The sequence below is a fragment of the Oratosquilla oratoria genome, chromosome 33, assembly GCF_046742065.1.
Source record: "Oratosquilla oratoria isolate Oo_2021 chromosome 33, ASM4674206v1, whole genome shotgun sequence".
NCBI classification, from domain to species: Eukaryota; Metazoa; Arthropoda; class Malacostraca; order Stomatopoda; family Squillidae; genus Oratosquilla; species Oratosquilla oratoria.
In genome coordinates this window covers 44,476,983-44,489,482 of record NC_134809.1, presented here as the reverse complement: position 1 = coordinate 44,489,482, position 12,500 = coordinate 44,476,983, and the positions used below count along the sequence as shown (strand labels likewise).

General features: G+C 37.5%; 1 protein-coding gene across 4 annotated transcripts in view; it reads left to right on the top strand.

The window, feature by feature from the left end:
• LOC143017878 (retinol-binding protein pinta-like) overlaps positions 1-12,500 on the top strand; it is a 71,149-nt gene that overhangs the window by 6,646 nt on the left and 52,003 nt on the right. For 3 of the 4 annotated variants that reach the window (XM_076172887.1, XM_076172888.1, XM_076172885.1), the window contains exon 2: positions 4,999-5,159. In XM_076172887.1, coding sequence (XP_076029002.1) covers positions 5,000-5,159 — 160 coding nt within the window. In that variant the 5' untranslated portion in view covers position 4,999. Of the gene's footprint in view, positions 1-4,577; positions 4,795-4,998; positions 5,160-12,500 lie in introns of those variants that run through there. The other variant, XM_076172886.1, reaches the window with a different exon arrangement.

Below are 12,500 nucleotides of genomic sequence, written 5' to 3'. Positions count from 1 at the left end.
GAGCTCAGAGCTCATTATTTGCCGATCTCTGGGTAGGTCTGAGACCACTCACACACCACACACCGGGACAGCAAGGTCACAACTCCTTGACTAACGTCCCGTACCTACTCACTGCTAGGTGAACAGGGGTTACACGTGAAAGGAGACAAACCCAACTTATCTCCGCCCGGCCGGGGAATCGAACCCCGGTTCTCTGGCTTGTGGGGCCAGTGCTTTACCAATCCGCCACCGAGCCGTGTGTGTGTGTGTGTGTGTGTGTGTGTGTGTGTGTGTGTGTGTGTGTGTGTGTGTGTGTGTGTGTGTGTGTGTGTGTGTGTGTGTGTGTGTGTTTCCTTTTTTCGACGCACGTGAGTAATCACTGGTACAGTTTCCCGGGAGGATTTTGTTCCTCATATTCCTCACATTAGTTTTCGTGCGCAATGCGGTATTTTCTACGCTTTATAAATGTACCATCCCAAATGTGGTTGGGGTTTATGAGAAGCCTGTTTTAGGTTCAAAGCAATTATAACTTTCATCTATCACTCTCCTGTCGTTGCAAAACGGATAAGTTATTTTGGGATTCTGGAGAAGTTTCGAGATGAATGGTTAGGGGAGTCCAATGTCGTCCTGAAACGTGGAGGTGGTTTTAGCAACATCTTATTTGTAGACAAATGACAAGGTCGTGGGCTTGCCATTATATCTTCTTCCGCCCTACTCATAGAGAAAAACAAATAAATAAAACGAGGTGATTTGTTATTCATTACCTTTACTGCTTCACGGGGAGTAATGAATCGGGGTGGGGTAAGCGTGGCCGCTTGACCGTTGTCTAATCCCTAAACTACTATATCATTGTACCTCATTACCACTTTACAGTTCAGTCCAACATCGAAATTCTATAATTATTGTGGATTTCAATTGAACTAATTTGAGGATAGTGTAGTAGGGAGAAAACTGAGAGTGGCCACAGACAATGATAAATGTACGATAATTTCTGACAATAGTTTCACTTCTTATCTGTAAGCAGTGTTCGCGTCACCGTGCATGCCTGTTTCAGTGTTGGTAGCATTTTTAAGCTTACCAGTTCTAGAGAGGGGTTTTGTTATTTATTACTACAGTAAACCTGCTACTGTAAAACTTATTGTAGAATTCCCTTGTCCCACATAACAACTTCTGCCTCCCTTTTGTACTGTGAGCAGTTCACGTCCTGTTTCAGACGACGTCGAAAACACGTGAGCCACTTACACCTGTTATCAGTTAACTGGATCTGGGTGGTATCTCGTTAAGATAAAGTCGTTAGCTAACATACCCTTCACATCCCGAGAGTTTCCTTACACTCTCCCGACCATTTTCACTTTTCTTTTTTTACATAACAATCTTTATTACGGCTACAGTGCAGAGGCGAGGTGAAGTAAAAGCTAAGATTCCTTGTTGCTCCAATAGAACGAACTACGTGAGCTGGGCTACCGTTTTATTTGATTATTTATTTACTTTTGTCTTCTTTTTACTTTGTAACCTTGAACTCTGTATTGCTTGTAACTTGTAACTCTTCGACTATTTCACTCAATCCTGGTGGTCTTACGAATTATTCAAGAAATTATTCAACAAATAACGGTTGTTCTCTCCAACGAATAAAAAATAATCTGGAACCTCGTCAAGACAATCGAATGAAAACTTGTAATACATGGGAGGTAGCAAAAAAAAAAAAAAAAAAATACAAAAAAAAAAAAAAAAAAAAAAAAAAAAAAAAAAAAAAAAAAAAAAATAATAATAATAATAATAATAATAATAATAATAATAAATAAATAAATAAATAAATAAATAGATAAACAAATAAAATAGAAACCACTCCCACCCATTCCATCACCTACATATTCCACTCCCCTCTACCCTCTTCCCTCCCTCTCATCTTGGCACCTCCTGGATGACGTGTCATCCCTGCATCTTGTCCACTGCCCTGAGTCAGAAGCAGTGTCGCTCGCAAGACAGGACATCCACAGCAAGGCCGCTTCATTAAATCGGCGACCCCCTTTCTCCGCCCCCTCGTGTAGAAAAGGAGAAGACGGGGAGAAATCCCTTCGGGCTGCGTCAATTTATCTTATACATACTCCCTAACCCCATTCCCCCTCATGCATCACAGCATCATCCATACACAACCCTTCTCCATTCACCCCTATTTTCTGTCATCTCCCGTCCTTCCTCAACAGACATTCCCTTCTTTCCCAATGCCCCTTTTACCCCATCCATCCATCTCATCCTAGGTCGACCCCTCATGTTGACTCCTTCCACCTCTGCATTCCACACCTCTTATACTAATCTTTCTTCTCTCATTCTTCCCATGTGTCCAAACCATCCCAATATTCTTTCATCAACCCTATCCCCAACTCCCTTTCCACCCCTGTTCTCCTCCTCACCTCCTCATTTCTCACTCTATCCAGTCTAGTATTTCCTATCATACTTCTTTGACACCTCATTTCAAACACATTCCAAATCCTCCTCTCTTCCTCTTTTATGTTCCATGTTTCTGTTCCATACAGTGCTGTCGGCACAATCGCTCCTTCATACAATATCCTCTTTGCATCCATTCCCAAATGTCTATTTCTCATTACACTTTTTAATCCACCAAGGTATTTACTCGATTCTCTCAATCTACATTCTACCTCCACCTCCACTCCTCCCTTTCCTGCCACATTCGCACCCAAGTATCTAAAACTATCCATTTCCTCCAGTCTCCCTTAATACTCACTTCCAGTCTACTGCCACTCTCTCCCCTTGGACATCTCATGACCTTACATTTACCCACATTTATCTTCAACTTCCTTCTATCGCACACCTTCCCAAACTCTGTCACTAACTTTCTCAATCCCTCCTCTGATCCTGCTACAAGCGCAGTATCGTCACCAAACAACTGGCTTATCTCCCACTTTTCTCCATTTTCTTTAACCGTCTCCAATATCTGACCCACTACCCTTGCATTCGCCTCTCGCACCATCCCATCCATGTATAAATTGAACAGCCAGGGCGACATAACACATCCCTGACGAAGTCCTACCGTTATCTCAAACCACTCTCTCCATTTCTAATCCTAACACAAGGTCTACTACTCTCGTAAAAACTCTTGACTGCTCTTAACAGCTTTCCTCCGATCCCATATGTCTGCAATACCTCCCACAATGCCTTCCTGTCTACCTTGTCATAAGCCTTTTCCAGATCCATAAAAGCCCAAAATACATCCTTACCTTTTCCTAGTTTTCTCACATATGTGTCTTACCATAAAAATCTGATCTACGCAACCCCTACCTCTAAACCCACACTATTCCTCACTAATTACTCCCTCTGTTCCTCTTCTAATCCTTAAACAAATCACGAATGCCTTTTGCATTTTTTTTTATCTAATTTTGCGAACTTGTTACTTTATATTTAACAAATCCTTTAACATTAGATGCTTTGTGGTATCCAACTAAAGGTTTACAGCACAGTAATCTTACCATCTGTTGTCATTTTTACCTTCTTGTTTAATAGCTGTAATTCCCGGGAGGGAGGTTGTTGTAGTTCACCAAGCCAACATTTTCCATATACTGTAGTCACATGTTATCTTGTAGTGTTAATGTGATGATCAAGAAAAGACACTATTTTAACGTAAATATACTGTAAGCACGTGTAAGTTTGATTTTGCTCTTCATAATTAGGTTATGCATTTTTCAAATATATTTTTGTTTAGATAGGTCAACCTTAATGATTCCCTAAATATATATTTAAAAGATACAGCCCTGCGTTTGATTTGGTTAGCAGCCAAGTCTCCCAGTATTCACTCACTGACTCCAAAAACGCACACTATTACACCTACCGGCTTCGCAAGCTTTTTGTAACCCTTTGTCAAAAGTATTCTTGGTCTGAGAGTGGATACGAAGTAAAGTGTGTTCCCTCCCCCTTCTCTCTCTCACTCCCTCTCCAGACCGTCGTGTTCTTTGTTTACTTCCGCCAACGAACTGCGATGGTTATGCGGGCATCTGTGTCTCTTTCACTTCACATGTGCAAGAACGGCAATCTACTTGTGATTGATAGGTTGGGGGGCAGAGTAGGGGTGAGGAGGTAATTTGTTCCGTTTCTTCAGTCCATATTTAACCCTGGCCCCGTATCCTCAAGTATAATTGCGAGAATATATATATATATATATATATATATATATATATATATATATATATATATATATATATATATATATATATATATATATATATATATGAAGGAGTAACGTATTCATGCCAAATAATCGTGACTACACGAATATGAATATACTAATTTCACTTCACAACCACCACCACCGCTATCCATCTGTATTCATCTAGTTGTATTTTACGGGAAGGGGAACTATGCTCATGGTGTCCCGTCAATTTAGACGTGTCAGTTTGCGCCAGCCTCCTCAAGTCGTCCCGGTCATAGTATTTTCTTTCTTGTATTGCTTCATGATATAGGAAAGATCTTTTGCTTATTTAACCCTCCATCGATGCTCTCTGTCCATATCGTATTTGGCTTTCCAAATGGCCATCTCCCCCTTCGGCACCAGCATAACCAATGTTTTGGCGTCCCGTTTTCTTCCATTCTCTCAACGTGTCTGTACCAACGTGGCCGTGCCCTCTCCACAAGTCTAGGACGCTTGCGATCTTTTAAGCACCACGGTGTTTGTCTTTGTTTATCAGTGTGCCCCTTCTTTGATGAAGCGCAAGATCATCTCTGCAGCTTGAACATTGCTCTTGGTTTTGGTTGTTAGTGTCCGGGGGCACAATTAAAATACTGTCTGTAGGCAAAGATTAAGAGGTTGGTGTTACCTGCGGGGCATTTATGTATATTTATATTTATTGACTAACGCAGATATCGGTGTAATAGATGCCCATATATTTTCTTGTGCTTATCACTCATAGACGAGTAGTGTACATACAACTGTCAACAAATACTTTGGTACGGCTGATAATACCCAGATATGTAATAGTTCTCTCCCCCGTTTACTTTGTTGACACGCAGGATGTCGCCGGAGAGGGACGGAACTTACGTGTGTACCTTGTCGCCCGAGTTACTGGACCAAGCGTGTCGAGAACTGGGCGAGTCCCCTTCACGTCGCCAAGATGACATCGAGGCCATCCGCCAGTGGCTCTTGAAGCAGCCGCACATAACAGCACGTCTAGGTAAGTTTGCAGTTGCTTGGCGTCTCACGAGGGCCATAACCAGAGTGTATAATCTTGCTTGGAATGGGTTAATCGAAATTAGTTAACTGTGTTTCCATCAGAAGTGAGCGTAGATGAAACACCTTGTGTTAAAAGCAAGATTTAAGCCGACGATTTGCAGTGGAAGGTTGGATGTGTTTATGAATCAACTATTTGACATCTCGTATCTCTTTGATCCTTTTCAAAACTATAAATGCTCTGGTCACTTCATTAGTATCTTTAGTATACACCACAATCTGCAGATCATACGAAATACTGATCTCCCTCGTTACGTTATTTAGGTTAGATTAGGTTACATTCCGATTGTATCATGAAATATTGGATAATGCGGAATAGGGGTTTCCTTCGCTATATGATAGGGTTACAGTGCGTTTCGATCACAGTGATATGTACCGCATACTGGTTCATCGCATAGTGAGGAGATCGCATAACGCAAAAGACCCAGACCCGTAGACACGAGGGGCTATGGAAGTAGCCCCCTCAAACTCTTAAGCTCATATATTTGAATTTTCAGTCATTTTTCGTATACATTGATTGTCAGAATAAAACTTTAAGTCAGTTTGCAGTTTGGTGCAAACTAATGGGTTTTGAGAATATTCTTTACTGAAAAAATGTCCTTAATTTATTATCTTGCAACTTGGCGCCACCTGCACGTACTTGTACTGCATGACGCGTGTATGATGTACAGTGCACTGTTGGTACTGACGGATGATCACAGTTGATGTCCGATAGTTCAGCATTGGTGTCACTATACCCGGTATAAATTAGTAACTTTTATTACGTTCAGTACCCACCCACCCCCAAATATCCAGGAATCCCCCGCAAGTCATAAGTTGTGGCAACGGGCCTGAGGAGACCACTGGTTCTACCCAACTTTGCAAGGGCAGGATTTGGACCAGTACTGCCCCACATAGACCTAGAAAGAAGACATGTTGAACGTCCCCATCTCATTTGAATGTACCCGTGCGTGTCCACGGCTGAAAAATCACGCAAGGATTTGAATAAATTTCGAGTATAGAGCAGTTTTGTTTTAGTGTTTTCCTATACTGAGCCGAATAAGATAAATTTATGCCAGCCAAAATAGAATCTGTTAACTATGTCGTAAGAAAGCTGTGTGTTGTGTGACGAATGAGCCCCGCGCATGATTTGCAGTGAGAGGCTCAGTTGGTAGAGCTGAAAAGAACGTCGGTTCGAAACCCGCTTGGGTCATCTGAATGCTCAATCACCAACCGGATAGTATTACCCACTTGTTGATTGTATACTGTAACTTTCATTTGGCTTCGTGTCGATTGAAGTGCAATAAAATTCATAAACTCTACATGGTAGACAGGGATTCAACTATATTGAAAGGTATTCCATTTCCATTGATGGTTCACAATATACTATGAGATATCGGATTTAAGTAGATTAAATTGAATAAGTCAAAATTATAATTTATTCGGTTTTACATTGTGATACTCCCACTATCAGGAGGCTAGGACGGTGCCCCTTGCAGGGGACGTTGTAGCAATCTTCCAAATAAAAATTGTAGATTAGATTAATATTAATAATAATGATAATAATGATAATAATAATAATAATAATAATAGTAATAATGATAATAATAATAATAATAATAATGATAATAATAATAATAATGATGATGATGATGATGATAGTAAATGGTGTCAAAATTACAGGAAAAATATATATAATAATAATAAATAGTGTCTAATTCGGGATTCGTGTAGACCTGGGTTTTCAATATCGTGTACATAATTTTGTTTATTTATTTATTTATCTATTTTATATAATTTATTTTTTAGCAAAGGTTAGATCGCCCGTTGTCGGCAACATGAACCTAGCGCATGGGTTCGAAGTCACAAGGTGCCACAACCCAGTGCGTTTTATATATATATATATATATATATATATATATATATATATATATATATATATATATATACTGTATATATATATATATACGTATATATATACATATACATATATATATATATACATATATATATATATATATATACTGTATATATATATATACGTATATATATGTATATATATATATATATATATATATACATATATATATATATATATATATATATATATATATATATATATATACGTATCTAATTAATTTTAGAATATTTTATTGGATTATATATTTACTAATTTGCTTTTTGTCATCAGTTGGTGTGGGTAGGTACCATACAAATTCCCACGTGCCGGAAATACCAACCTTAGCATGTGATGTGACATCATAGTCTTAAATAACACGTTGCCAAATGTCGCCATTTGCATATACTCATGCATGGAAGTGGCGTTTATCACTTTTATTGTGGGTCTTTTCCAGCATTATGCAATCTCCTAAGTAGCTAAGGTAGCAAACTTTTTCCGTTCGTTACCCAATCCTACCTGTCAAATCTCAAACCACATGTGTTGCCCTTACAAAATAGTGTCTATGTTTATACGTTTCTACATTAAAACAATATTTATTTTCTATTGTCTTGAACATTTTACATTGTTATTGACTATATTCAATAGGATGGATGGATAGAGCTAGTAGATACAGTGTTGGTTTTGTGGTTGAAATTCATCGCCCTTTTCATTTTACGTGGCCTCTTCCATGAATTTTTTCATCCTTCAATACACTGCAGGGCGGTCGGTCTATCTCTAGGGCAACAAAGCAGCCTCTGTGCCTCACCTTGGTGGTTTAATGTTTAATCCGGCTTAGAAAGTTGCGAAGTGTATGCGGAGTGTCGGATATGTTTGAATGGCTTCTGTGGTTGTGCAGTCTGAAACCGGTCTGTAATCAGTTCGATCCTATTGATAAGCGCCAGCATAAAATGCAACACTGTTATATCGCATTTCTTGTGTTTGCCATGGCTCTGCGTTAGAGGAAAATATTAAATAGAAGTAAATAGTGGTAGGAGCAGCCACATAGAATTTGTAATGATAGTAATAATTTGAAACGGCATTAATCCCTTGTGCGTTTACAGTTAGCGTCTATTTTTAAACAAACGTATATCTTATCTAAAAGCCACCACTACCTCTTCCTTCTCAGGCCAAACGATAATTAGGAACAGCAATCTTGGTGCGCAAATATACCTCATGTTAACTTACCATCAAACAATTGGAGTTAACATGTTCTCCATATCCACCCACCTTTCACAAGACGCTTCAGAAAATGCTATCTGATCTTCTTTCAGTTACTTTGTCCTGCTTGTTATTGAAAATGCTTAAATGCCCAATATTCGTTACAGAAAGACAATACTTCACGAGGTAGAAAGGTAAACTTCTCAATTCTCATACATCGACCAACCCTCAGTATTTCACCCTGAAACCCTTGCTTATATCTTCTGCCTATCTCTCTGCACACCTGACCTTCTTGACTTTGAATACTATAGCGGCTACTTCCTACTTCTTACATTCGTCACATTTTTTCCGCGCCCTCACCACCTTTTCCCACACAAAATGGAAAACTTCCAATCAGCATCATGTATTCCCAAATGAGCAGGAAACCTAGCCGATTCAGCACTAATTTACCTTCACCATTCACTCTGCAACACCCAATTTTATGATGTAACACGGATTGTGCCACAACTCATGGAGCAAAGAAAGTAGTATTTCTAGAGAATTATTAAAAAAAAAAAAAAAAAAAAATCAAGAGCTCCTACCCGCCCAAAGATTCGATCATGTTGGCAAACCTAAAACTATTCAATAACCTTTCTAACATCAATCTTAAAAAAAAAAAAAAAAAGAATCAAAACGTCTAACAAAACATTTCTGTTTTCTCCCCTCGTCTTCCTATCTGACATAGTCTCAAAATGATCGTCGATAACAGGGCGAAATTGTCCGGAAGGATAGAAACACTTGTGAATTTTCTGCGACGAAATTCTATCCAATAAAAATTCGTAGTCAAATATGAAAAAAATATATTGAAGTAAATTCTTCTAGTTCCAATCTATCTGGTATTGCTATTTGTTCAGTGACTTCAGGTTTTACCGCAAGATGGCATGTGGCGGCGATGGTAATTTGAGTTTTATGTGCAACACTGTGGCCAGCAGTATCTTTTGCAGATGCGTCTTGCATCTGTTACAGCCACATGAGCGATGTAGAGTAAAGGCCTCGTCACACTACGCGTGTCTTTTACTCCCGCGCCAGGGTAGCCTGGCGAGGGGTAATGACGCACGTCACTAAGTTCATCCCTGGCGTTTCTGCCTTTGTACAGGTGATCTTTTAATTGCCAGGGGTATACATTATCCTTGTACAGTTCTATCAGGTCAATAGCGTCCTCACGACGCCAGTAGAGTTGCGACTTCCGTGACATGATCAAGTCCATAACGAGGAAGGATACAAAATGATGGAAAGTAGAGTAAGATAAATGAGTGACCATAAGTAAATAAGCAGACGAATATGTGAATAAATGTAGCAATAGTTAAATAGAAATAGATATATAGGTTAATAGATAAGTAGGTGGAAGGGTAACTGGATATATGAAAACATGTAATTAGATAAATGGGATGATAATTAGTTAAATGGTTGAATTAAATTAATTACCAGATGAATAGGTACAGATAAATAGATACACAGGTAAATAAAAAAATATTTTACAGATGAACTAATACAGTAAACAAATAAGTAAATGAATAAGTATCGATAGATTTATGAAAATTTTACACAAATAAATCAGTTGATAATGGATAGATCAAGAAGCAAAGAAATAGATAGGTAAATACGTAAACAGATGAACAAGTAGATGAAAAAGCTAAAAAAGAATGGAGTTTTAAAGCATATAACTTTTGTACTTATCAGGATCCCAAAGCATTGGACTAGACTTTATAAGATTAGATAGCGTCTTGATAACTGGGAGCCATTGTTTCTCGTCTGGTTTGTATGCAGTATAGATATTACTCCCAGCTCAAATCTTATCAATTATCTTCAAAATACTCGTACAGAAGGACTACTCCCTTTAACACAAGATTCATTTTTGATATAGAAAATAGGTTGAATTATTGAATGTAATTTTTGTATTTGGGAAATTGGTATCAGTTTAGAAATTTTTCGTTGTTCTATGTTCATTTTATTTATGTATTTATTTAGTTATTTAGTTATATTAATTATTATTATTATTTTAATCTGCCACGGTTATATCGATATTTGGGCTATATATATATATATATATATATATATATATATATATATATATATATATATATATATATATATATATATATATATATATATATATATATTCCAAATGTGGATGAACTTCATTTATTTTGTTTACATAACTTTGTAGATTTTCAATTGGACAATATCGTCATTATTCATAAAAGTCCACATTTTCCAAGACAGAATTATAAAGTTACATTTTTTAAATTCCAATCTCTGTTGTGTCGTCGATAATTTCAAAATTACTTTCGCACTTCGTGTAATTTTCACAACTGATTGGGAACCACTGTACCATTCCTATGAAACTTTAACTTAATCTAGTAATTTGACCCAACCAAATTTTAAACAGCCTAACCAAACTTAACCTAAATTAACATAAGCTAAACCTAATTTAACAGCCCAACCTACACTATCCTATCCTAACCTAATCTAAGCTAATTTTACTTTACCTACTCTAACTTATTCTAACCTAAATTAATCCACCTAATTTGACCTTACATAACTTCACTTAACTTTATATCACATCACAGAATCCAACCTAACTTAACATAAACTAACACAACCCAATCTAATCTAGCCAAACCTAACCTAACTTTTATCATATATCCTAAGCCCGATTTTTGTATAATAACAATGATAATAGTAGTGATGATGATGATAATGATAGTAATGATAACAATGATAATAACAATAATAATGATAAATGGAAATTGAAAATAAACGAACAATATTGGAAAATCTGAAAAAAATATATATATGGAAAACCCACCAATAATTTGATTAGTTTTTGTGTTGCAATAAATGTAAAGGAAATAAGAATATATAAACAACACAAAAAAGAATTAGATCGAAACACAAAAGAAAATAACACTTTGAAAAAACAGCCAATATTGGATCGCATACACACATACGCATTCCACATGCAGAACGCACACACGTACGAACGCCTATCTCGCTGCCATGGCAGAGAAGGGATCATGGAGTGGTGGAGGTGGTATAATATCGATAGAGGAGACAAGGAAGGCGAATGACATGAAATTAAGATTTATGTGATGTTGTTGCAGCGATTTTGTGTTGGAAATGAAAATATCTACAAAGCAAAAATAGATGAAACTGAAAATATCTGCATGCGAAGTAGGGTAAAATAGGTAATTTGTAGTAGTAGCAGTAGTGTTGTTGTTGTTATTATTGTTTTATTACTATGTTATTACTAGTTATTGTTATTGCTATTATTATTGTTGTTGTTGCTATAATTATTATTATTATTATCATTATTATTATTATTATTATTACCATTATTATTATTATTATCATCATCATCATCATCATCATCATCATCATCATCATCATCATCATCATCATCATCATCATCATCATCATCATCATCAACATTATCATATATATTAATACGATAGCGTGTGTGTTATTTTGTGTGTCACGCTTCTCGAATGGTTGAAATAAGGCATTTTTGTTCCGTAGACTTTACTACTATTATTATTGTTATTATTATTATCATCATCATCATCATCATCATCATCATCATCATCATCATCATCATCATTATTATTATTATTATTATTATTATTATTATTATACGATAGCGTGTGTGTTATTGTGTGTGGCACGCTTACATCACAAGCAACGACCTTCCATGGTGTCGAAGTTCTCGAAGCTGCCGAAGTTCTCGAAGGTGCCAAAGTTCTCGAGGGTGCCGAAGTTCTCGAACGTGCCGAAGTTCTCGAAGGTGTCGAGGTTCTCGAAGTTCTCGAAAGTGCCGAAATTGTCGAAGGTGCCGAAGTTCTCGAAGGTGCCGAAATTCTCGAAGGTGCCAAAGTTCTCGAAGGGGCCGAAGTTCTCGAAGGCGCCAAAGTTCTCGAAGGCGCCGAAGTTCTCGAAGGTGCCGAAGTTCTCGAAGGTGCCGAAGTTCTCGAAGGTGCCGAAGTTCTCGAAGGTGCCGAAGTTCTCGAAGGTGTCGAAGCTCTCGAAGGTGCCGAAGTTCTCGAAAGTGCCGAAGTTCTCGAAAGTGCCGAAGTTCTTGAAGGTCTGGAAGGTCTCGAAGTTCTGGAAGGTCTCGAACTTCTGGAAGGTCTCGAAGATCAAATGAAAATGAAGAAAGAAAATATGGACAGC